Consider the following 24,190-nt stretch of genomic DNA (forward strand, 5'->3'; position numbering starts at 1 on the left):
TGCATGCTTGTAAAGCATTGAACATGATACAAGACTCTTGAGTATTATTTTAAATATCTGTTAATCGCTTATTAAATGTAAACTCCAGAATTTCTTTTTATAGTATGCCCAGTCTCTCGGGTGTGGTGTGTTAGGGTGCTTGCATCAGAATTACCTAGGATGCATCCTGGATTCTGCACAAAACACACAATCCAGATCTCTGAGCTGGCTGGTAATCTGCATTTGTAGCAGCCCCAAAGTCAGAGAATCTCTCAGTAAATTATCCCATGGTGCATGAATTAGTCTAGTCCAACTGAAATATGTCTTCCTAGTGTCGAGATTTGTGAGTTGCACACCTCCTGTGTGCTTTGTTCCTACCCAGAATATTGTAACAATAACATATATGTGATGTGATTTGAAAGCTCTAAGACTTTACCCCAGATCTATAAATAAAATAATTATTTGGAACCTGGATTTGTTATATTAAAAAATGAAGCAAATAAATGTCAGCAAGAGCTGCTTGGTAGCATATGTTATGAATAAAACTGTAAATATAATTTTTGTCTATTCCTTTTTAGGAAACTATATTTTCAGTGATCCTGGTTTTGTCACTATATATATATATATATATATATATATAAACACATATATAAAATACATACGTACAAACACACACACCCATGAATTCAAATAGAAAGGTCCATTTTACCAAAACTGCTTTTCTGAAGCTAGTGATAAGTCCAGTTCATATTGACTAATTTGACCTATTTTTCATTCATTTAAGAAAATGATACAGGCAATACAATTTGGTAACTACAGCAGTGTTCCTCTACATAGTGTACTGTGATTGATAATGGAAAAAGGAGGGTTCTGGTACTAATGTTCATTTGTTCTTTGCTAAGGAACTAGTTTTTGCCAGCTACCTAACAGATCCTTTGTTCTGGTGTAGTTTTGATTCCTGGTTTCCTTGGATAGTCCTGAGTGCTGTTGGTCCTTCTATTTAGCTCCACATGGTTCTCGTTTGTTTTGTTTCACAGGGATCTGTCACTTGTTTTTCTTGGTCTTCAGACTGGTAAAATGCCAGTTTTACTCATTAAGTATGAATAATTTCAAGTTAAGTTTTGTTTCCTTACAGTATGCTCTGTAAAATGCTCACTGCCAGTGCTGTAGTCCTTCTGTTCTCTTGTTGCTGAGCATTTATATCCAAAGTGCTGCTGTGAAGAAAGAGTTTTACAAATTTTTTGACAAGGAGTAATTAAAGCAGGTTCTACCCACCTTGTACATGGTCATAAGCCTTACCATTGACTGGTTATATTCTGTGTAATACTGTGGAGCATGCTTAATTGTTTACACTTTGCAGCAGTGCAGAGATTGTTTTTTAATCATTAGATTTTTATTTGGGGTATATCCAAGGTGGATCTTGATATTGGATGCCATTTGAGATATGGCGTATGTATTGTAGAAGTAAAGGTGGGAATAACTAATTTAGTATCACAAAATGTTTCTTGAGCACTTACAGTAGTGAATATGGGGTTTATAAACTAATGGGAGATAACTCATAGGCATAACTGTAGGGCGTGTATTATTGAATTTACTTCTACTTGATGTGGTAGTATGGAATTAAAACAAAATTTTAACTAAAAATAGTGGCAGAAAAAATTGAACAGGCAGTCAGGAAGGCTCTACCTACCTCCCTGCTAACTGTGATTGAGCTTCGGGTAAATTTCTTAATCGTGTCTCAATTATAAAGAGGTAAGAATAAGACAACATATGTTATTTCCAAGTTCTGTACTTTTTAACTTCTACATGCTCAGATTAGTATCCTATAAGAGTATCATTTGACTCATTTTCAGAATAATTTGATTATGTGTTAAATTATTGTGTATGTGGAAATCTTTAATGTTTCTTTAAAAGTTCTGAATTTAGCTTTTTTTTTTTTGAATTTAGCTTTTTAAGTAATTGAATCATTTCTGTTTTTAAAATGTGAAGGAAGTTTTATTTTCATTTGAGAGGTTATAGAACCTTAACTTCTAAGGTTGAGGTTATAGAACCTTAACTTCTAAGGTTAAGGTTATGAAACCCTATGAAAACGATGCGTGTATAAACCATGTTTGTTTTTATAAATAAAGTTCTATCTAAACACAGCCATACTCATTCACTGACATTGCCTATGGCCACTTCCTACGATAACAGTTGAGTAGCTGTGGTAGAGAATGAGAAGCCTAAAATATTTATAATGTGGCCCTTAGAAAAATATTTATAATGTGGCCCTTAGGAAATAGAGCCTTGCCGAAATACGAAGGATATCCTTATAAATGCCCAATTTATCCTTTAATAGTTTTTTTACTCTTAAAAAACAGCATTGCCAATACCATCTCCCCTTTTCTAATTATTACAATTTATATCTTCTATAATAGTATCTTAAAAGTATATTCTTAACTATTGGCATGATTAAATTTATCCTTTGATTTCACAGGAAGATGAAAAATTTCTGACAGATTTATTTGCACAACTAACAGATGAAGCAACAGATGAGGAAAAAAGACAAGAGTTGGTAAGAAATTTGATATTATGAAGGGCATGAAGCTAAAACAACATAGCTTTTATAATTACTTACCCTTTTTCTTAATTTCAGGTTAACTTTTTAAAAGAATTTTGTGCATTCTCCCAAACGCTACAACCTCAAAACAGAGATGCTTTTTTCAAGACTTTGTCAAACATGGGTATATTACCAGCTTTAGAAGTCATCCTTGTAAGTTTATTTCTCCTTATACTTAATTACCATTATATTTTTAATCCACAAAATACTGTATTTTTTATGTAACATGCAACTATTTGACTATAGCCAATATTTACTATAAGTTGTGTAATACATAAAGTTAAAAAGCTATAAAGTCCTAGTATTAGATAGCCTGTAACACAGTACTGAAAGGACACTCATGGGAATTTTCCATATTTTTAATCATTTGTTAACTTTGCAGCCTATTCATTGAAATGTTAAAGTAGAAAAAGAAACAGGAATAGAAAGTATAACTATCCACAGAACAAGAACTTTACATATGGCAGAATTTCCTTGACCTCCCTTTTTTTATTATTATTATTTGTTAGATTTTGGATTTATATAGGTGCAAGTTCCATGTTTTTATTATTATAGGAGAAATGAGTGTGTTTTTTATCTGCAGGGCATGGATGATACACAGGTGCGAAGTGCTGCTACTGATATATTCTCATACTTGGTTGAATATAATCCATCCATGGTACGAGAGTTTGTCATGCAGGAGGCACAACAGAACGATGATGTAAGTAAGAAGTTAACAGAGCAAAAAATAACCAACAAGGTAAATATTATTTGCGCTAACAGTAAGTATACATGGGGAGCTATAACTATATTTATTATTCATTCTTAAAGACTTAAATAATTAATGTTTGAGAAAAGTATAGCCATAATATCATGACTTATTCTTCTCCTAAATTGACTCTTGTCTCAGTCTATAAATTGTCTTACAGCAGTTACTTGATAATGCTCAACTTAAATTTCTTTAAAAGTTTTTGAGATGAAGTTTCTTAATTCTGAAATTAACCTGCTGTGTTGTGTTGTCTAAATCATTTAGTCAATAAATTGGTCTTCTCTTTGTGGAATTATGAATAATTTCCCTAGGAAAACATTGGCTTTGTTAGGGAGAGAGTCTCAAAATCAACAAGAATGATGAAGAATGCACACACATCCCACCTCCATCCCCTGTAACACCAGTCAGTTTCAGAGTCAGTGAGAGTGTATCCTGGTGATGTGAAAGGTGCTTCCAGAGTCTGTGGTACATGGCGTATCTGGAAGCACTAAGTGTGTGCGCTGTTTTCAGATAATTAAACCAGTGATCCTGAGTTTTTATTTCCTCCTTCCCCTATAAAATCTTGAAAGTACTTTGTTACTTAATAATATCCTGCCCTGAATTCCTTCTTAAGGGATGAGGTAAAAAAGACACCTCTTAGAAGAAATATGTATGCAGAATTCTACCCTATTGTATTTTTACAAAATAGAAAATATTTCTTACATTTTTAAAAGATCTTAATGTGTTGTGATGTCAGAATGAAGTGGAATGCCTAGAAACTTGTATATTTAATAATTTTATAAGAAAATTATAATGTCAGGGTAGGTGCAGGAAGTGCCAGATTGAACTGTTGAATGTTATCTTTTCCTTTTATAAAATAGTCCTATCTTGAAAACCTAAATAAACATACAGGTTTTTTTTTTTTAAGGACTATTGTTAGCCCTGTAAGCCACTAGTTGAACACATATCGATGTACTTTCTTCATGTGCTGTAATCTTGATTCCCAGTTTTGATCATCATTTTCATAGACTGTCTGCATTTTCTCCTTGTCTGTCCTACTACTGCATATATAGGCATGAGCAGAGATTTTCTCACTGAATCCCTCAGTCTTTATTTACTCCTTGAGCCACGAAAACCAATCATAGTAGAGGATCAGGAAAACTAGCAGTCAATTTTCTAAGTCATTTGGAATATCTATATTTGTTCTCCTGTGTGCTCTCTAAATAACACAATCTTATTTCCTCCAATTTTAGACATTTAGGTATCAGCTATTTTTTCCTTAAATTTGTTTTAAATGGAAACTTTACATCATTTCCATAAATGGAGAATAGATACAGTTACTATTTGCCATAAATAGAAGGAATCATAGCAGTGAAAGAACAATATTATAAATTCTAACTAAACATTCTTTTAATCAAGAGGATTTAAAGATAATAGAAAAAGGAACTTTCTTTTTGTTTTGGTACTGTTTGTGTAATGTGCCTATACCATACTTAGGGAAACTGCTCACTATCCCATTCAGCCAGTCGAGTGTTTGGTTTGCAGTTAACAAGATACAGGCGTGATACAGTAGCATGTGTCATAGTATGTGCTCTTTCCATTCTCTCCTGTAATAAGTGATCCTTATTATGTGCATTTTTCTCAACAGGATATTTTGCTCATCAACCTCATCATAGAACATATGATTTGTGATACAGACCCTGAACTTGGAGGAGCAGTCCAGCTTATGGGCCTGCTTCGAACATTAGTTGATCCGGAAAACATGTTGGCTACTGCCAATGTAAGCCACGGGCATTTTTCTCTTTTTCATGCTAGTATAATTTTTATTGCTGGTAGGAACCAGTGCAGTTAAAGTTCATGAAAGTGTTTTTGATTCCTTAGAAAACAGAAAAGACTGAATTTCTGGGTTTCTTCTACAAGCACTGTATGCATGTCCTTACTGCTCCCTTACTGGCAAATACAACTGAAGACAAACCTAGCAAAGGTAAGATAATATAGGTCGGTAGTTAAGTTCTTCGTTTTGAATTCTGAAACCCAAAAAGTTGGTGTTAATGTGTATTAGTCGCTCATTCGTTTCCAACTCTTTGCGATCCCATGGACTGTATGTAGCCTGCCAGGTTCCTCTGTTCATGGAATTCTCCAGGCAAGAATACTGGAGTGGGGTAGCCATTCCCCTCTCCAGGGGATCTTCCCAACCCAGGGAACAAACCCAGGTCTGCTGCATTGCAGGCAGATTGTTTACCATCTGAGCCGCCAGGAGGTCTACTAATACATTTTCAAAAGAGGTAATGTCAAGATAAATTTCTTTTTTTTAAGTGTTATAATCAGAGGTAGTAGAACTCTGAAAGAAGATAGCAGAGATAATTTGTTGCTCTCAGTTTTAAAACAATTTTTTTGTTAAAGCAATATTTGTGTTTAGTTTGTATTTACATATATGAAACAAATGGAAGTAATTCTTAGAGGATTGATTTTAAGTTATGTGCACCTCACATGTGTAGCTAGAGCAAAGCTTGTGCTCAGTATTAAACTTTTTTTTTTTTGGCATTGAGGATTATTCCAAGTTGGGATTATTTATTTCTGCATTTTATTCCTTTAGCTTGGGTGTGTCTGTGTGTGAGATTTAGAAAATAACAGTAGTTTTAGGATCTACATTGAGAAATTGCTTACTGAAATTTTGACAATAAGTGATTTTGTCATATAAGTTAAATATGTTATATTGATAATTCATAATACCACTTAAAAACATGTTAATTTACCCTTTTTTATGACTCTGGAAGTAAGTCTTAGGAACACAATATATAGTAGGTAAATCTTGAGGCTCCCTTCCAAACCTACATGTTTAGTTCATCAAACATTTATTGTTAGCCCTCTGTGGGAAAGGCACTCTGCTAATCTTTAGGGGTTAAGTGAAGGAAATTTTTTAAAAAATGTGTGAAATACTTTTGGAGGCTTGCTGCCTGGTAAGGAAGATAAACCAGTGATTAGATTATAATGCAGTGTGGACTCAGTAATATGGAGTAAAAGGAGGCATAAATCAAGCACACAAATCAAAGGAGCCGAGAGAGCCGTTCATTAAAGCTGGGTGATGTCTGGTAGGACCTCCTGTGATATCTGCATCCGCTGAGGGATATGGTAAGACATGGTAGAGCATTCTCACGCTTCGGAATAAAGCAGATGTAATAAATTTGTATCTCAGTTGCCTTAATATTTCACACCTGGGTCTTACAACACTTAATTCTTCAGAGTTGTTTAAATTAGATGTGAGAAATGGGAAGCACAGTTCTTAGCACATGGTAGGCAACGTTAGTAAATGTTAGTTTCCTTTTCCTTCATCTGAACATATTTGGGTTAATCGAAAGGATTTTATTTGATTGAAATTTGGGGGGAAATGAATATAAGCCGTTAAGTACGATTGTGTTCTCTTCAGATGATTTTCAGACTGCCCAGTTGCTGGCGTTGGTGCTGGAACTGCTGACATTCTGTGTGGAGCACCACACCTACCACATAAAGAACTACATCATTAACAAAGACATCCTCCGGAGGGTGCTGGTCCTCATGGCCTCGAGGCACGCTTTCTTGGCGCTGTGTGAGTGCTGCTTCTGCTGCATTACCTCTTGTTTCTGTATCATTGCGTTAGCTTTCAGTCTTGTGGCCTGAGAAGAAAAGATCACTGATTTCAGGAAACCTAGGTTCTAATACTAAACTGTACTGATCATGTATTTTTGCCACATTTTGAGCAGTGATTTTCCTAATTCTTCTTCCTCAGTATACAATAAAGATATATTTTAAAGTATTACATTATTAAAATGACACCTTAAATCATTTTATTACCTTATTTATTTTTTACTTAGTATATATGGCATGACAGTCACAAATTAGTCACACTCTTGTGAGACTAGAATCTCACACTGTCATGAAGAATATAGTCATAATTTGGAAAACATAGCTAATAGTACTAAGTTTCCAAAATGCGTTTTTTTCTAAGTTACAGACTGCCAAGCACAAATGTCTACAGATGGTCCATTCATTAATTCCACAAATGTTTTCCCCCATTGTGTTACCTCAGATATTTTAGAGCAGGGGTAACAAACCACAGCTGTGGCCAAATCCAGTCCGTGGTCTGTTTTTGCACAACTTGAAGCTGAAAAGTAGTTTATGTTTTTAAAGCATTGTTGAAATAATAAAAAAAGCTACAGAGACCATTTGTGCCCACAAAGCCTAGAATATGTATTCGGTAGACCTTTATGAGAAAGGTTTGTCAACTCTTAGAGCAACAAGTCTTCTAACAAGGCTGTTTTAGTTATACGTTTTTCAAAATTTGACTTTCACTGTATTTATAAGACCCTAGTTTTCTGAAGTGAAACATGTTTCTGAATTATAAATAGATTAATACAGAATATTCTTGATCATACAGCAGTCAGCCTTCTTTGGTAAGTTGACACAGCAATTTTAGGATACACTAGAGGTTCAGTAAGAGATGTTTGTTGGTAACTCTTTTGGCCTTTTGGTTTTTATGGGTAAGTTTGGTTTTGTTAGTATATAAAGGCATTGTAATCATCCACTGTTAGAGGCCTGAACATAAACATCTGTTTTTGCTATCTTTTTTTTACTTTAATTTTAAATTATTTTGCTTGGGAATTCCCTGGTGATCAGTGGTTAGGACGCCACACTTTCATTGCCAAGGGCATGTTTCAATACCTGGTTGGGGAGTTAAGATCCCAGAAGCCATGTGGTATGGCCAAATAAAAAAAGGTTTTGCTTAATTAATTTTGAAGGTATCCTTAAATTTAAAAACATAAGGATATTCCTAATGTTAACTTACCATGTCAACATTTTATCTTTAAAACAGTATTAAAAATAGAAAGTTCAATGAATTTTTCTTAGAAGGAAACCTATCAGGGTGACAGTTATTAGAGCTGAGTTATCTGGTGTGCATTCTGCAGTGTGCACTGAGAACACATGTGGTGCGTATAAAGAAGGGCTTTCAAACTCAGGCCCAGTTTCCTTACAGACCTACCACAGGAAGAGAGAGAGTCCCAAAGCAAGTTGAGAGGGAGTTAATAACAAATGCCTCTCTGAATTTTTCTTTCACGTCTGGAAGGTCTTATTTGAGTGTGGGAAAGGGAGTTTGAGCAGATGGGACAGAATGGAAAAACTGAATAAATGAATAAATTAATTAGTTTTGTTTCAGTAAATTTAACATCTATTACCACATTTTATTGATTCTAAGATATGTATTGATACTCATATCAAATTGAGTCTTAAAATTAATGACATGTTATGATTGGTAGGTTTTTTTTGTTTTGTTAATAGTAGAAAAGGTATTTTGTAATCAGTGGCATCTTAGATTTGATGGAGTATGGTACATACCTGGTATTAGGATAAAGATGATTAAGACCTAGACTCAGCTGTCAAGTTGGCTCAGAGTTCATTAGGAGTTAAAACCAAAACAACAGCATTATATCAGGGTGTCTTTGGATGCATAGTGAAAATGACTTATTCTACCTGAATGAGGCAGATGAGGGAAGTCTTGCAAAAATGAGTAAAATAAGTTGTGTCTTGATCATGAGAGAGGGTGACATTCCTGGTTGAATACATAATTCCAGTGAACAAATCTTAAGCGTGGTGTGTTAGTGGTTTGGTATAGGTGGGACATGTGAGCCTAGTTGGTCGAGTGGCAGAGAAGGAAAGGCCTGTTCTTTCGTCCTTCATCTTGCTATTTGCTTAGAGTACTGCAAAGAAAATGTCTCACAGTTTGATGAGAACTATGAAGAGAAAATTAGTCTGTATTATAGGAAACTAAGCATGCTTGCAAAAATCTAAGTTTTGTTTTATTAATATTTTCCAAACTAAGTTAGGCTATCATTGATTAAACCTTACTCTTTCTCAGATAATTCTCAGTGTGGCTCTTTCCAGGATTGAGAATGAGTAGCTTCTGAAAGAAGATGCCAGTCATTAGGGATGCATGCTTTATAACTGTCTATACAGTAGGAATTTTTTCAAGAATTTCTAAGAGTTAGCATAAATTTGAGATTAAAGGTGTTTTCAGTCTTAGAAAAGAGTACATCAAAATATTAAGTATGGTTTGTTTTTTAAGGGAAGTTTTATGAGTAAATTTAGATGTCCATTTGTAAAGACAAAAGATTGCTTAAATTTTGAGGACTTTGCATTTTTTATATCTGCTGGTTCTTAATTTTTTTCTTATATTTAAAGACAACATAAGTCTGGGTGAGAACACCAATTCTTACCTAGTCCTTATACATTAGATATGTTTGTGTTGAGTATACACACATATACACACCAGTTTTATCAGTCTTGGCCTTTTCCAGATTCGTGGATTTTACACTGTAGCTTTTTAGCGCATACCTTTATGTTGTCAGATTGTTTTTATTTAAAATATGAAAATCTATATGAAGAATGAAGTAAAGAAAAATTTCTTGGGAGATGATTTAGTCAACTATCATTAGTTATATGTGAGGCAAAAAGTTTCAAACTTATATATAAGATCTCATGTTGTATAAGGTAAGATTTATTATTTCAGAGATGATTAACACTAAACGTTAAGAGATCCCTGGCATGCTAATGAAGGTTAGAGATGTGAGTGGAAGCAGAGTGCCACTTTTACATTGAAAATCCTACAGTTGTGCTAATTTGACTTATCCCAAAAGCTTTCTCTACTCTCCTTTGAGCAGCTTGATTTCATAGAACTCACTGGTAAATTTTTAGAAGTAAGTTTTTATTCAAGAACAAGAATAGTGTTTGGATATTTTTCATACAAGTTTCTTTTTGGGGAGAGGTATGGGTGGAAATAACACAGTTCTTAATATAAATACATAAGGGCAATGAGGAGCAAAACAAAAAAGCCCATTAGAATCACATTCTATCCACCTTAGCAGTTTCTGAACAAAACTGCTGTTGAGGAGATGGCAGTGGCGCCATCTGCATACTCCGTCTTAGTGAATTCTAGAAAGGGAGTTCTTTTCACGTACCCAGGAAATGCATGCAGACCACGGGGTTTGGCTAGTGTGTGTTATGGTAGGACACAAGTCTCCAAAAAGCCTGCAGAGTTGGAGTAACAATTTGTAAGATAATAGCACTTGCCTTATTTACTAAAAGCTTAAAATTTGGCCTGTTAGCATGAGTCTGATTTTTATTCTGACAAATGGAACTTCCTAAGTTCCTCTGTCAGGCAACATTTAAAGAAAAAAAAAAAAAAAGGCTCTCAAAACTCATTGTTAGGCTTTGACTTATTATCACAAAGAAAGATGACGCTTATTGTTTAAAATGTTTTATTTCACCATGCTTTTGTATTTGAAAATATTCAGTAGTTTAAAAATACTTTTAAACTATTTTGAACTCCCTGCCCAGTGTGTCTCTTTAGTAAGAGACACTCTTAAATAAGCTGGATTGTTAAGGCAGTTTATACTCAACTGTACCTAATTGGGCATTCACTTGTGGACCTCTTTTCTGCCAACTAAAGAAAAATTGAGCTGCTTTACTCCTCTGCCTTCCTACCCAGAAACCGTGTCAGCATGGTTGCCTGGCTACCTGCTCATGAAGGACTTGATTAATAACAAATTGGCAATTTAACGAGCCACTTCCATGATCTCCAAAGAAACCAAAATACAAACACAATATTTAATCTTGCCAACCGAAGACGATGTGACTGCATGAAGTGAGTATGCTTTTTTGAACTGTTTACAATAACTGGGGCATTAACTTACTGATAATTACGTTTAGGTGAAGAGGGCTTTGTTGAAGTCTAGCTGTCTGAGTATATTTGGATCTTGATGAATGGTGACTTAAGTAACTCCCCATACTTCAAGATGTAAATATACCTTTTAATCTGTAAGTTAAAGCCTAATTAATTGTAAAAAGGAAAACTAGGGAAAAAAAGCATACTCGCTGCAGCAAGCGTAGAGGACCACATTTTAAAAGCATCCTCTAAATTGATTCCTAATCTATGGGAAGGCAAATTTGGGGTCCTACAGATTTCTGTGGGTTTATGGCATTTCTGCAAACACATCAAAATACAAACCAATGTAAACCCATTAACCCTGATACAAAATAATAAGAGTGTCCAAAAATAAGATCAAATTATAGAGTGGATTGCCCTAATATTTCTTCTATTGTTCTGAAGGTATATACAAAAGGTTACATTTGGAATTTTCTCATCTGCAGTAGTATGATAGGTTGATTCATTTATTAGCCCAATCTTATTTCTTCAGATATAAGATACATGTTGGTGTAATTAGTAACTTAATTCCAGAATTTTTCTGGCTAAGACTTGCGTTCTATGATGACATACACTACTTTTAGAATACATTTTTCTGATAACCCTTTTGTAATCTTTTAGGTTCATACTTCTGGAAGCAGTAACTTATTACTGCACGAAGAACTATGTTTATTAAATAGTTTTGGGTTTGTTTTTTTTTTTGGTAATTCTAAAATACGAAAATACGGTATGTGATTTGAACAACAATACCTTTGTGTTTCAGGTGCTCTTCGTTTTAAGAGAAAGATCATTGGATTAAAAGATGAGTTTTACAACCGCTACATAATGAAAAGTTTTTTATTTGAACCAGTAGTCAAAGCATTTCTCAACAATGGATCCCGCTACAATCTGATGAACTCTGCTATAATAGAAATGTTTGAATTTATTAGAGTGGTAGGTTCTATGCTTTTTAGTTAGAATTTTGATTTTGTTTGAGAAAATCTAATAAGCATTATTGGTATTTTGGCTTTTTTGAGATTATATTTGGAGAGAATTTCTGAAAGGAAACCATTGTTACCAAAAGCTTATGAGAGATTCAGTTCCAACTAAGAAAAAAATAATCTCTCTCAGCAGCTATGAGTCTTTTATAGAATAGTTTGAAAACTGATATAATAATGTCATATTGGTCATTTTAAGAAAGTGAAATTATAGTTGACATAGTATTTGGATGTGTTTTTAACTTTGAGGTTTTCTGGCTTTTTCTTGACGTTCCTCCATGTTTCTTAAGAGCAAAAACTTGATTCTTTTATGATATAGTATGTTTGCAGTTCTCAGACACTGGTGTGTGTCTCAATTATCTGTGGCATGCTTTTTTAAAATATTATGGTAAAGTATACATAACAGAATTGGCCTTTTTAACCATTTTTAAAGGGTGCAGTTCAGTGGCGTGAAGTGCATTCCCATTGTTTTGTAGTCATCACCACTATCCATCTCTAGCACTGTTTTGTAGTATGATTTTAAAATATATTTGCTCAGCCCAGACTTAACTGAATGAGAATCATCTAGGGTGGAACCTGGGCATTTACTTTGGAAAGAGCCATGGATAATTTTGAGGTGCACCAAAAGTTGGGGGATATAAGATTGGATAACAATTTTATGAAATTGCTGTTCTGGGAGAGTTTATGAGTTCACTGCAGTTAAGCCTCATATTTTGCTAAAATAACATTTTCCCTATAATTTTGTATTATAATTCTTTTTTTAGGAAGATATAAAATCATTAACTGCTCATGTAGTTGAAAATTACTGGAAAGCACTGGAAGATGTAGATTATGTACAAACATTTAAAGGATTGAAACTGAGATTTGAACAACAAAGAGAAAGGCAAGATAATCCCAAACTTGACAGGTAGATTACCACATATTTGAACCTATTCAGGTTTATGGTGGCAGCTCTTTTTTGTTTATTATTTAGCTTGGCAAGGGAGGGGGAAATAAATGGAAGTTGTAGTTTTCTCTAATGATCAATGTAAATGTTTTCCTGGCAATGTTAGGTGGATAGCAGTTTGACCTATAGACCTATCTCAGGCATATATATCCAGTTAGTGCAAAAGAGAAAAAGCAAAGCAAAACACTGATATGACAATAAGGCTATTTTTTGTGTCCAAAGTAAAATCAGATTATTAGTTTTTCTTTAATGTTACAAATTATTTTAATGAAGTTGTGTACCTTTTTCCAAACTACCTGAATTCACATACTTGTGATATATTTTAAAATCCATAAATTAAGACTTATCAATTCCTAGTTTAATAACTGATCTGTAACAGTACAATTTTGATAATAGGGATTTTGATTCCACTAATTAACACTAGATATGGTAGAGTGTAGTGTTTTGTTCTGTGCTGGGTAAAATCTGTTCTGTTTTTTTTTTTTTCCCACGGCCTCAATGTCTGTGAATCTGTTAATATTCCATTAATCCATTAAGACTGTAATTTGGGACAATATCTGAAGACTAAAAAAGTCTTTATAAGTCTGTTCATTTTACCTTTCTTCTCTTTGCTCACAGTATGCGTTCCATTTTGAGGAATCATCGATATCGAAGAGATGCTAGAACACTAGAAGATGAAGAGGAGATGTGGTTCAACACAGATGAAGATGACATGGAAGATGGAGAAGCTGTAGTGTCTCCATCTGACAAAACTAAGAATGATGATGACATTATGGATCCAATAAGTAAATTCATGGAGAGGAAGAAATGTATGTTGAAAAGATGGGCGGAAAAAAATGAAGGCTTTCTCACTCTAGGTTTATCCTTTTTTTCTTGACAGTGATTAGTATCTACTTTGTGTCACAGCAGACTTAAAAGACTCTTGCTTTTATAGACTGGATTAAATAGCTCTGTTGTGAAGGTATAGACTAAATTTCCTTCATCTGACTTGCATAAGATATTTCCGGAAGGGTAGAACAATGAAGGTTTCCTTCCTTTCCTGGATAAGGATGCTTAGTGTTTTGCTAAGCTTTTGTTGCTAAGCTTTGTTCATAAACTGAACTTCAGTGTTGCTCTTGAGAAGGAGTAAGCTAGTTAATTACTGTGTTTTAGTGCCACCTCACTTGGAGGTATTTTAAAAAATGAGTACCGGTGACAACTATTGACAATATTCTCATTTTTAGTAAAAGAAAGTGAGGAAAAGGAGGTGCTTCTGAAAACGAATCTTTCTGGTCGGCAGAGCCCAAGTTTCAAGCTTTCCCTCTCTAGTGGAACAAAGACTACCCTCTCCACCCAGTCACCTGCAACAAATCTGCCTGGTTCTCCAGGATCACCTGGATCCCCAGGGTCTCCAGGCTCTCCTGGATCCATCCCTAAAAGTACATCTCAGACGGCAGCTATTACTACCAAGGTAAGTTCCAACTCTCTCAACACTAGTTGTCATGACTAGGACTCCTTTCAGTTACTGTCTTTTGGAACTGATTTTAACATTTGTGATAGAGAATAATTCTCCCACCAGCAGCTGAGAGATTTCTGAAAGTTTTTATGACCCATATAGAAGTTTGAATATATTCTTATTTTGGCTGTTTGCATTTTAGAACCTTAGGCTCGTACTTGCATATATCAAAACATTTACAGAAATTTTAAAGTTTATTATTTTATCAAATTTCCCAATTAATACCCAGGTAAAGACTTCGTGCGGAGAAGATAATTTAAATATCTGGACGCAAGGTTTATAAAAATTAACTGTATACTATCACAAACATTTCATTTAGGAAGGATCAAAATTTTACCACCAAAATAGGGGACAAACATAATCTCTGAATAAAAACCAATTTTTTTGGCCACCTTATGTTTCCCTGGACTAAGTGAACACAGTGGCATTTGGAATTCATTGATCTACATCAGGTCTGACATGAGCCACGGTGGTTTCTGGTGAAGGAGCAGGGCCTGGATGAAATGAGGAAGGAACAGGGCAGAATCACTTTCCTAGCCTCTGAGAGCCTGTCTACCCTTACTTCTGGTGGTCTGTTTATTTTCTGTGGTTTTAATTTTGATACTGTTGAGACTGTGTTAAAAAAAAATTTAATGCATTAAGTCTTAAAACTTAAATTTTGAATTTTAAATTCAGTACTTAGTATTTATCTCCCTAGTGGTTTCCAAGGATCATGTGAAAGTGTTGAGTTTATCAGTCATGTCTGACTCTTGGTAACCCATGGACTATATAGCCTGCCAGGTTCCGCTGTCCATGGGATTCTCCAGGCAAGAACACTAGAGTGGGTTGCCATTCCCCTCTCCAGGGGATCTTTCCAACCTAGGGATCCCGCCTAGGTCTCCTGTATTGCAGGCAGATTTCTTTACCATCTAAGCCACCAGGGAAGTTCCATCAACTGCTAAAAATTTATCATGGAAAACTTGGGAAATATGTAATAAATTTCAGCTCTATACAGTCTCATCTCCCAGAAATAACCAATTTGTATATTGGGGTGGGGAGATGTCCTTTGCTCAGACTTAAAACACGAGCATTAAAAAATGTAGTCTTTTCTTGAAATAATCCTTATTTCTGAACAGGGAGGCCTCGTGGGTCTGGTCGATTATCCTGACGATGATGAAGATGACGATGAGGATGACGACAAGGAAGACACTCTGCCGTTGTCAAAGAAAGCAAAGTTTGAGTCATAATAGTGGCAACTGCCTGTGATCAGTACCTGTCGAGAAAACTGGTTCTCTACCCCTCCCCACTACAACATCTCCAACAAAGCAGTGGTTTCTTGTGAATGACTGACACACCGATCAGCTCGCACACTTGACTTCTGCTCATCAAGTGCCAATTCAGTGGAGCAGGAGGAGGGGATATTACACATTTAGGGGAAAGACTTACGCCTTTGAGCTCTCCAGCTTGGACCACACATTGCCCTTTTCTCAGGGAAGGAAATGGAAACAAAAAGCCAACAGGGCAGGGGGTTTTGTAAGTGGAACTCTGGTTTGACTGGTCAGTTGCTACAATCAGAATATGCTTTCTCGGACCATGTTTGAGACTCAGAAGAATAGGCTTTTCTGCCGTAATTCTTCACCAGTTAAGAATGCCAGCAGTTTCTTTGTATAAAGAGACCTGCCTTTAAAATCATACATTCTGAACATTTTAGTCAAGTTACAACAGGTTTGGAAAACTTCTTTGGGGGAGGGGCGAATATAAAGTTTCCTCTTTTTTATCTGTTCCCTTTGCCCTTCAAACTGCAGATTTTTTTTTAAGTGGGGATTTGTCCCTACTTGATTAAAGATTGAGTGGAATTCTAGATGTGGTCATGTGTGTCATAATTCTTTTGTTTCGTTTTGTTTTTGATTTTTTCCTTCTCTGAGTGTATGCTTAGTTGTTGAGTATATATATTTGGGACCATTAAACTTTCTTTTGATGTAACATAACCTAATGCTGTGCTGGTACCTGTTTTACCATGTGTAATTTTTGTTCTACATTTCTTAATTTGTTTAGAGTTTTATGAAAGATGGTATAGTTTTTATTGACAAAAGCAAAGTAATCTTACAACTATGTGCATACAAAAAGCAATACTATTTTGTGACTAAATATTTTATATTAAAATTTACATCAGCAATTGTCTTGAGAATTCAGGGAAACAGAATGGAATTTAAAATTTCAACAGTTTTGTTAAACCTAGAAACGTGAAATTAGTATTCCAAAGAGATTCTGAAATTTCATATCTTGGGAAAAAATGATGGTACATTAAATCAAAATTGAGGATGAATGATTTAAGAATAACATACTGACTTTTGAATAATAAAAGTGAAGAGTAAGAGAAATTGTATTAGTTGTATTTTTCTTTTTCTTTTTTTTAACTGCTCCCTTTGGAATACCAGTTGGAGTTGTCATTGATGGTTCCTAAATAAATACCTGGCCAGAGGACCATCAGATAACACTTTATTAACTATTTTTTAAATAGGTTCTTTTTATTGTCTTAGGTGTGCTAAAATTTTAAGGAAACATAAATATCTCAGTTCCACATACCTTCACTTTTCTAAAGTGAAGATTTTAGAACTTATGGAAGAATGTATTTGCAAATGTGAATAAAAATTCATATCTAGGAAAAGGATACTATTTTAAGTATCACATACTTTAACTGGATAATCTAGCAAGCACTGCGTGCTTCTACCTTAGCTCCTTTGCTAGCACTCAGTACGTTGCGGTACCAAAAACAAGGCTCCATGGAACAGGCGAATAGAGAACCAGAAATCAGCAACTTGCTACAGTCATGAGAGAGTCTTACTGTGGACTAATTTTTTTTTTTTTTTTAATGAAACTGGGTGCATTATTAACTATAAGAGTTAAGTGTATTTCACTACAGTATAGAGATACTTCTGGGTCACAAGTTCTGGCAATTAATAATTTTAATTTATGTTGTAAATAAAGAACAAAAACTTAATAGGATCTAACTTAATTACATTATGTCTTCCTTTATTACCTAGAAAGTCCATGTGAAATGTCTGTTCCTTAAACATACAGTTTAAACTGACCTTTCTAATTGACTCATGCAACACTTACTAGTGGTATTCTGGGAGTTCTTGGGTAATGGGAAGAACCATCCCTTATTTTCATGAATTGTGGTCCGATATATTAAAAAAAAAACAAAAAAAATAGGTATTAGCTATCGACCTTCAACATTTAAGAGATGCCCTTTCAATGATGCACAGGTTGGTTACTAAAGCAGAAACTTTATACAAGTTGCTATAATAGGAGAAAAAAGTTTCATGGAGGAAGACTATTAGCAATAAATTACTAGAAAAACACTTGAATTGACACAGTTCCATCTGACTCAAAAATCCATGCTTTTGAGTATACATACTATCTTGATAGCCAATGTCAGTATAATGTAAGTATTCACATATTTTAATGATACCTGTTGGTTCTTTTCCTCATTTTATAAAAGGAAAAACATTTCACCTCTCAGTGATTACCTAGCAATTTCTGAAAAGAAAAAAAAAACCAAAAACCTATAATTGTTAGAGAAAGTACCTTGACATCCATCTTGTCAAGAAATGTTACTCGGCATTTTTTTGATAGAATGAAGCCTGATGGGTTTTCTCTGCCTGATTGCACTCAGATTCTGCATGTCATTTTCTTTGGAAGGCCAATGTGCAAGTCAGTTTTGGGGATGAAGGGGAGGCATGGAGCAGGGAGGAATGTGTCTCTTTTTTAATTCTTAATTTAAGCATTGGCCTTTGCAAAGCTTGCCAGATTAGAATAGCAAGGAGTTTACACTGGAAGATTTCTTTTAAGTGGAGAACTTACAGTTAGCAACCTCTAGTTTTTACCATATCAAAAATTCCTCTGGGGGAAAATTTGTCCTTCAAAATTCATACACGAGGTTGTATTAACTGCCCTAAAATTTCGAGCAAGAGCATTATAAAAACGTTTATGGGATGGAGTACTGTCTACCATTATATGGAACACTGACACATGAGGAAATGTGGCAGTCATCAGTATACTGGGGTACTCTGCTAGATCAGTTTGATTTTTCCCTTTGGCCTTAATGACTTATCTTGGCTCTTTTGAAAGGAAACTAGAGACTCTCTTCAAATAGACAAATGTCCTAACTGCTGGAGTCAGATGTCTTGGTCCTTAAAATAACTTGGAGACATAACTTTCCTTGACCTTTTTGCTCTCATAGGTTAAGCTCTCCAAGGGCATAGTGATTCCTTCAACATGATGCTAAATGGGCTTAATTTCTTTATGTTCCCACTGTGGTGTAGGTCACATCCAATCAGAAATTCAGTGGACCCTATCCAGTTTATATTACTTGACACCTAGGCAGCATTGGCTACTATCCATGGTCTTCTTGACACCTTACTCTCTTGGCTGCTCTAACGTCATGTGCTGTAACATTACTGACCTTTCTGCTGTTAGATAGCTCCGTACTTGACCACTGCTGCGATTCATTAGGGACTCATCTTCCCAATTTCCATCAAGCCACGTTACTTTTATGTCCCTATCCATTTGTTCTGTGCCCTAAAAGACTGCCTGTCATGTGCCTTTTTTTTTTTTTCCTTTTGAACTTTTTATTTTGTATTGGGGTATAGCTGATTAACAATGTTGTGATAGTTTGAGGTGAACAGTGAAGGAGCTCAGCCATACATGTATCCATTCTTCCTCAAGCCCCCTTCCAACCAGGCTGCCAGGTAACATTTAGCAGAGTTCCATGTGCTGTACACAGGGTCCTTAGTGAGTACTGATTATGTAGTTTAAATATGGCAGTGTGCGCATGTCGTGTGCCTCTGAATACTCTTGCCTTGCCTGCTGATGAACTCATTCATCGTTTTGAACTGTTCTCTGACACTTAGGGACTCTGACCTTGAAGGAAGAATTGTATCTTTTTCAACTTGGTGTCTAACATGATACAGAGCCTACAGATGAATCTACAAATAGTTTACTGGATAAATGAAGGAAAGACTGAGTAATGTACATACAATATACAGACTGGGGAAGTCTTAGTAGACTCCCCTACACAGTCAAGTTTGACTCATTCTTGACCATAAAATTCTCTTTGTGGACAAAGGGAGAGGACTCAAGACCTTTGTCCTATCCTTTATGCCTGTAAGCCTTAGATTAGTGACAAAGGGGGTATTTTAGGTTCATACAATTAGCCTATCTTGAGTCATTTTAACAACCATTAAAATTGTACTTCAGGTCTGTTCATCCTGAACTCCAGCACCTCGAATTCTCTTACTGATGTGTTGGTCATAGTTCTTTACATGTACATACAGACCCCTGCCTTTTATAGCTAGACTTAGCCAAAGGCTGTAGATGTCACATCTGTTGGTCTGCTTGTTTATTTATCTAATGCACTTTGTATCTTGGTCTGTTTCTTGGGGTGTGAGTTCCCAGAAGGAAGACCAGATTTATATGATCAGATATGTAGGTAGATTGGTCGGGTAAATAGATTTTCTGTGTTGACTCAATGAGCACTTTACAAGGATGATAAAACAGATGTATTTCATTTCTGAAAGAACGTTTCTGATAAAAGCCTGAAGAATGACCATTCAAATTGTAGTACAGCATTCTATAAAGTACTATCCTGGAAGAAGAGGAAATAATGAAATTTTATTAAGAACCTTCTAGATGGTTCTTTTTTGGCTCATATTGTGGGAAGTAGGTGCCCCATCAAAACCAAGAGCCCAGAAAAAAAAGTGGCTTTTAGAATACTCAGGCAGCTTTCAAAAAGGGTCTGAATGTGATTTGAATTATTAGTGAAAACCTTTCATCCTAAGCCCTCCCAATGCAAGTTCTTTATGGACCTACATTGGAAGACTAGAATGCGGTGGGAGAGGCTGGGGACAGAACAAACGAGGTTGAATGAGACTCAAGAAACAATATGTGCTCCACACATGTTGATTAATCAAGTTGACTAGAATGTTCAAACTACCACACAATTGCACTCATCTCACACGTTAGCAAAGTAATGCTCAAAATTCTCCAAGGCTTCAACAGTACATGAACTGAGAACTTCAGATGTACAAGCTGGATTTAGAAAAGACAGACGAACCAGAGATCAAATTGCCGCTGGACATAACATCCACTGGATCATAGAAAAAGCAAGAAAATTCCAGAAAAACATCTGCTTCACTGACTATGCCAAAGCCTTTGACTCTGTGGATCACAACAAATTTTGGAACATTCTTAAAGAGATGGGAATACCAGACCACCTGACTTGCCTCCTGAGAAATCTGTCTGCAGGTCAAGAAGCAACAGTTAGAACCAGACATGAAACAACAGACTGGTTCCAAATTGGGAAAGGAGTGCATCTGAGCTGTATACTGTAACTATTTCTTTAACTTACATGAAGAGTACATCATAGGAAATGCCAGGCTGGATGCAGCACAAGCTGGAATCAAGATTGCCGGAAGAAATATCAATGACCTCAGATATGCAGATGGCATCACCCTTAGGGCAGAAAGTGAAGAGGAACTAAACCTCCTGATGAAAGTGAAAAAGTTGGCTTAAAACTCAACATTCAAAAAGTGAACATCATGGCATCCAGTTCCATAATTTCATGGGAAATAGATGGGGAAACAGTAACAGACTTTATTTGGGGGGCTCCAAAATCACTCAGATGGTGACTGCAGCCATGAAATTAAAAGACGCTTGCTCCTTGGAAGAAAAGCTATGACCAACCTAGACAGCATATTAAAAAGCAGAGACATTACTTTGCCAACAAAGGTCTGTCTAGTCAAGGCTATGGTTTTTCCAGTGGTCATGTATGGATGTGAGAGTTGGACTATAAAGAAAGCTGAGTGCCAAAGAATTGATGCTTTTGAACTGTGGTGTTGGAGAAGACTTGAGAGTCCCTTGGACTGCAAGGAGATCCAACCAGTCCATTCTGAAGGAAATCAATCCTGAATACTCATTGGAAGGACTGATGCTAAAGCTGAAGCTCCAATACTTTGGCCACCTGATGTGAAGAACTGACTCAGTAGAAAAGACCATGATGCAGGGAATGTTTGAAGGCAGGAGGAGAAGGGGACGACAGAGGATGAGATAGCTGGATGACATCACCGACTCGATGGACATGAGTTTGAGCAAGCTCCGGGAATTGGTGATGGACAGGGAAGCCTGGTGTGCTGGCCCATGCAGTCGCAAGGAGTCAGACACAACTGAGCGACTGAACTGACTGAATCAAATTGATACCAAGAACACATTTCCTTGGAGGAAGTGGTGAACAACTGCAGAAACAGGTATAATGGCAACAGCATAGTCAGAATGGCCTGCATGAATTCTTCCTCCGCTACTGAGTATCTTAGACAATTTCCTCAAGGCTTGGTTTCCCCATCTGTGATGTGAGTAACATTACAAGTGTGAGGACTGTAGAATGAGTGTGAGTGTGTGTGTGTAGATAAAGCAATTATCCCAATATTCACTAGATGGTAGCTATGTAATATATTAATATAGTCCAAAATGGAGGGAAATGGCTATGATGATTTTTGTCTTTAAAACTTAAAACTATCTATTTTCATGAGTCAATTCAGTCTATACAGTGGCGGGGGTTGTCAATACCCAAATTTTGGGTAAAAATATACATTCAGCGCTGGCAATATGATGAACTTGGCAAATCTCCCCCATGAGAACTAATGTAAAAACAATATCTAAAAATTTTAAAGTATTTAAAAACTGACAATTTAAAAATTGTCAAAACCAACTATTTCAGCACTCTGAAGATTAGCCAAAGGCATATAACAAATTGAGAAGAGTTCATTCAGGAATCTTTACATTAAAAAGTGAGAGTCTGACATTTGGGCCTGGGGTCACTCCCATGCCCACTTTTCACTACTCCCTCAGCTGAACCACGTAGGTAGTTCTACCAATGCAGAACAGCTGTGAAACCAAGCAGTTCCACTACTGGAAGTGGCAAACTTGATTACAGTGGAGGAAAAAAACACACAAGCTTGATTGTTCAAGAAAAATAGAGGATTCACATTACAAAAATCAGAAATGCAAGATATTTGGTCAGGACATTGTTATAGGAATGAAAAGGATTATAAAGGAATAATTACCAACATCCATTGGATCATCAAAAAAGCAAGAGAGTTCTAGAAAAAACATCTGCTTTATTGATGCCAAAGCCTTTGACTGTGTGGATCACAACAAACTGGAAAATTCTTAAAGAGATGGGAATACCAGACCACCTGACCTGCCTCCTGAGAAATCTGTGTGCAGGTCAAGAAGCAACAGTTAAAACGACATGGAACAACAGCCTGGTTCCAAATCAGGAAAGGAGTACGTCGAGGCTTTATATTGTCACCCTGCTTATTTAACTTCTATGCAGAGTACATCGTGAGAAATGCTGGGGTGGATAAAGAACAAGCTGGAAACAAGATTGCTGGGAGAAATATCAATAACCTCAGCTATGCAGATGATACACACTTAGAGGAGAAAGTGAAGAAGAACTAAAGAGCCTCTTGATGAAAGTGAAAGAGGAGAGTGAAACAGTTGGTGTAAAACTCAACATTCAGAAAACTAAGATCATGGCATCCGGTCCCATCACTTCATGGCAAATAGATGGGGAAACAGTGACAGATTTTATTTTCTTGGGCTTCAAAATCACTGCAGATGGTGACTGCAGCCAAGAAATTAAAAGATGCTTGCTTCTTGGAAGAAAAGCTATGACCAACCTAGACAGCATACTAAAAAGCAGACACATTACTTTGCCAACAAAGGTCCGTCTAGTCAAGGCTATGGTTTTTCCAGTGGTCATGCATGGATGTGAGAGTTGGACTATAAAGCTGCACACCAAAGAATTGATGCTTTTGAACTGTGGTGTTGGAGAAGACTCTTGTGAGCCTCTTGGACAGCAACAAGATACAACCAGTCCATCCTAAATGAAATCAGTCCTGAATGTTCATTGGAAGGACTGATGTTGAAGCTGAAACTCCAATACTTTGGTCACCTGATGCGAAGAACTGCCTCATTTGAAAAGACTCTAATGCTGGGAAAGATTGAGGGCAGGAGGAGAAGGGGACGACAGAGGATGAGATGGTTGGATGGCATCACTGACTCAATGGACCTGAGTTTGAGCAAGCTCCAGGAGTTTGTGATGGACAGGCAAGCCTGGCGTGCTGCAGTCCATGGGGTCTCAAAGAGTCGGACATGACTGAGCGACTGAACTGACTGAATAATGGACAAAATCATAGCAAGACATAAACTCAGGAAGATCAGACAAAAATTTGAACAGACCAATTATTAGCAAGTAGGTTAAATTGGTAATCAAAAACTTCCCAGCAAAAGTCCAGGACTTTTGTGAACCCAGATGGGTTCACTAGTGAATTCTACCAAACATTTAAAAAAATTAATACCATTCTTTCTTAAACTGGTTCAAAGTTTAGAAGAAGAGGAAACATTTCTAATTCATTTTATGAGGCTAGCATTATCCTGATATCAAAATCGGAGATGGATACCACACACACACAAAAAAGAAAATTATAGATCATATTCTTGATAAACATAGATGCAAAAACCCTCAACAAAATATTAGCAAACCAAATCCAACAATGCATTAAAAGGATCACATCCATGGTCAAATGAGATTTATTCCTAAGGTGCAAATGGTTCAGCATCTGTAAATAAATGTGTTAAGTCACATTAATGAAATGAAGGATAAAAATCATGAGAGTATCTCAATAGATG

At 36.0% G+C, this 24,190-nt stretch overlaps 1 protein-coding gene across 2 annotated transcripts in view; it reads left to right on the forward strand.

The window, feature by feature from the left end:
• The window catches only part of PPP4R3A (protein phosphatase 4 regulatory subunit 3A), a 35,704-nt gene extending 18,881 nt beyond the window's left edge, over positions 1 to 16,823 (forward strand). The window contains exons 5-15 of one of the 2 annotated variants that reach the window (XM_040256637.1): positions 2,456 to 2,533; positions 2,615 to 2,731; positions 3,162 to 3,317; positions 4,954 to 5,085; positions 5,187 to 5,289; positions 6,733 to 6,891; positions 11,804 to 11,973; positions 12,782 to 12,924; positions 13,582 to 13,772; positions 14,187 to 14,413; positions 15,574 to 16,823. In XM_040256637.1, coding sequence (XP_040112571.1) covers positions 2,456 to 2,533; positions 2,615 to 2,731; positions 3,162 to 3,317; positions 4,954 to 5,085; positions 5,187 to 5,289; positions 6,733 to 6,891; positions 11,804 to 11,973; positions 12,782 to 12,924; positions 13,582 to 13,772; positions 14,187 to 14,413; positions 15,574 to 15,684 — 1,587 coding nt within the window. In that variant the 3' untranslated portion in view covers positions 15,685 to 16,823. The remainder of the gene's footprint in view (positions 1 to 2,455; positions 2,534 to 2,614; positions 2,732 to 3,161; positions 3,318 to 4,953; positions 5,086 to 5,186; positions 5,290 to 6,732; positions 6,892 to 11,803; positions 11,974 to 12,781; positions 12,925 to 13,581; positions 13,773 to 14,186; positions 14,414 to 15,573) is intronic. The other variant, XM_040256638.1, reaches the window with a different exon arrangement.
• Positions 16,824 to 24,190: the final 7,367 nt, after the last annotated feature.

This window comes from Oryx dammah, unplaced genomic scaffold (genome assembly GCF_014754425.2).
Source record: "Oryx dammah isolate SB20612 unplaced genomic scaffold, SCBI_Odam_1.1 HiC_scaffold_16, whole genome shotgun sequence".
Taxonomy (NCBI): Eukaryota; Metazoa; Chordata; class Mammalia; order Artiodactyla; family Bovidae; genus Oryx; species Oryx dammah.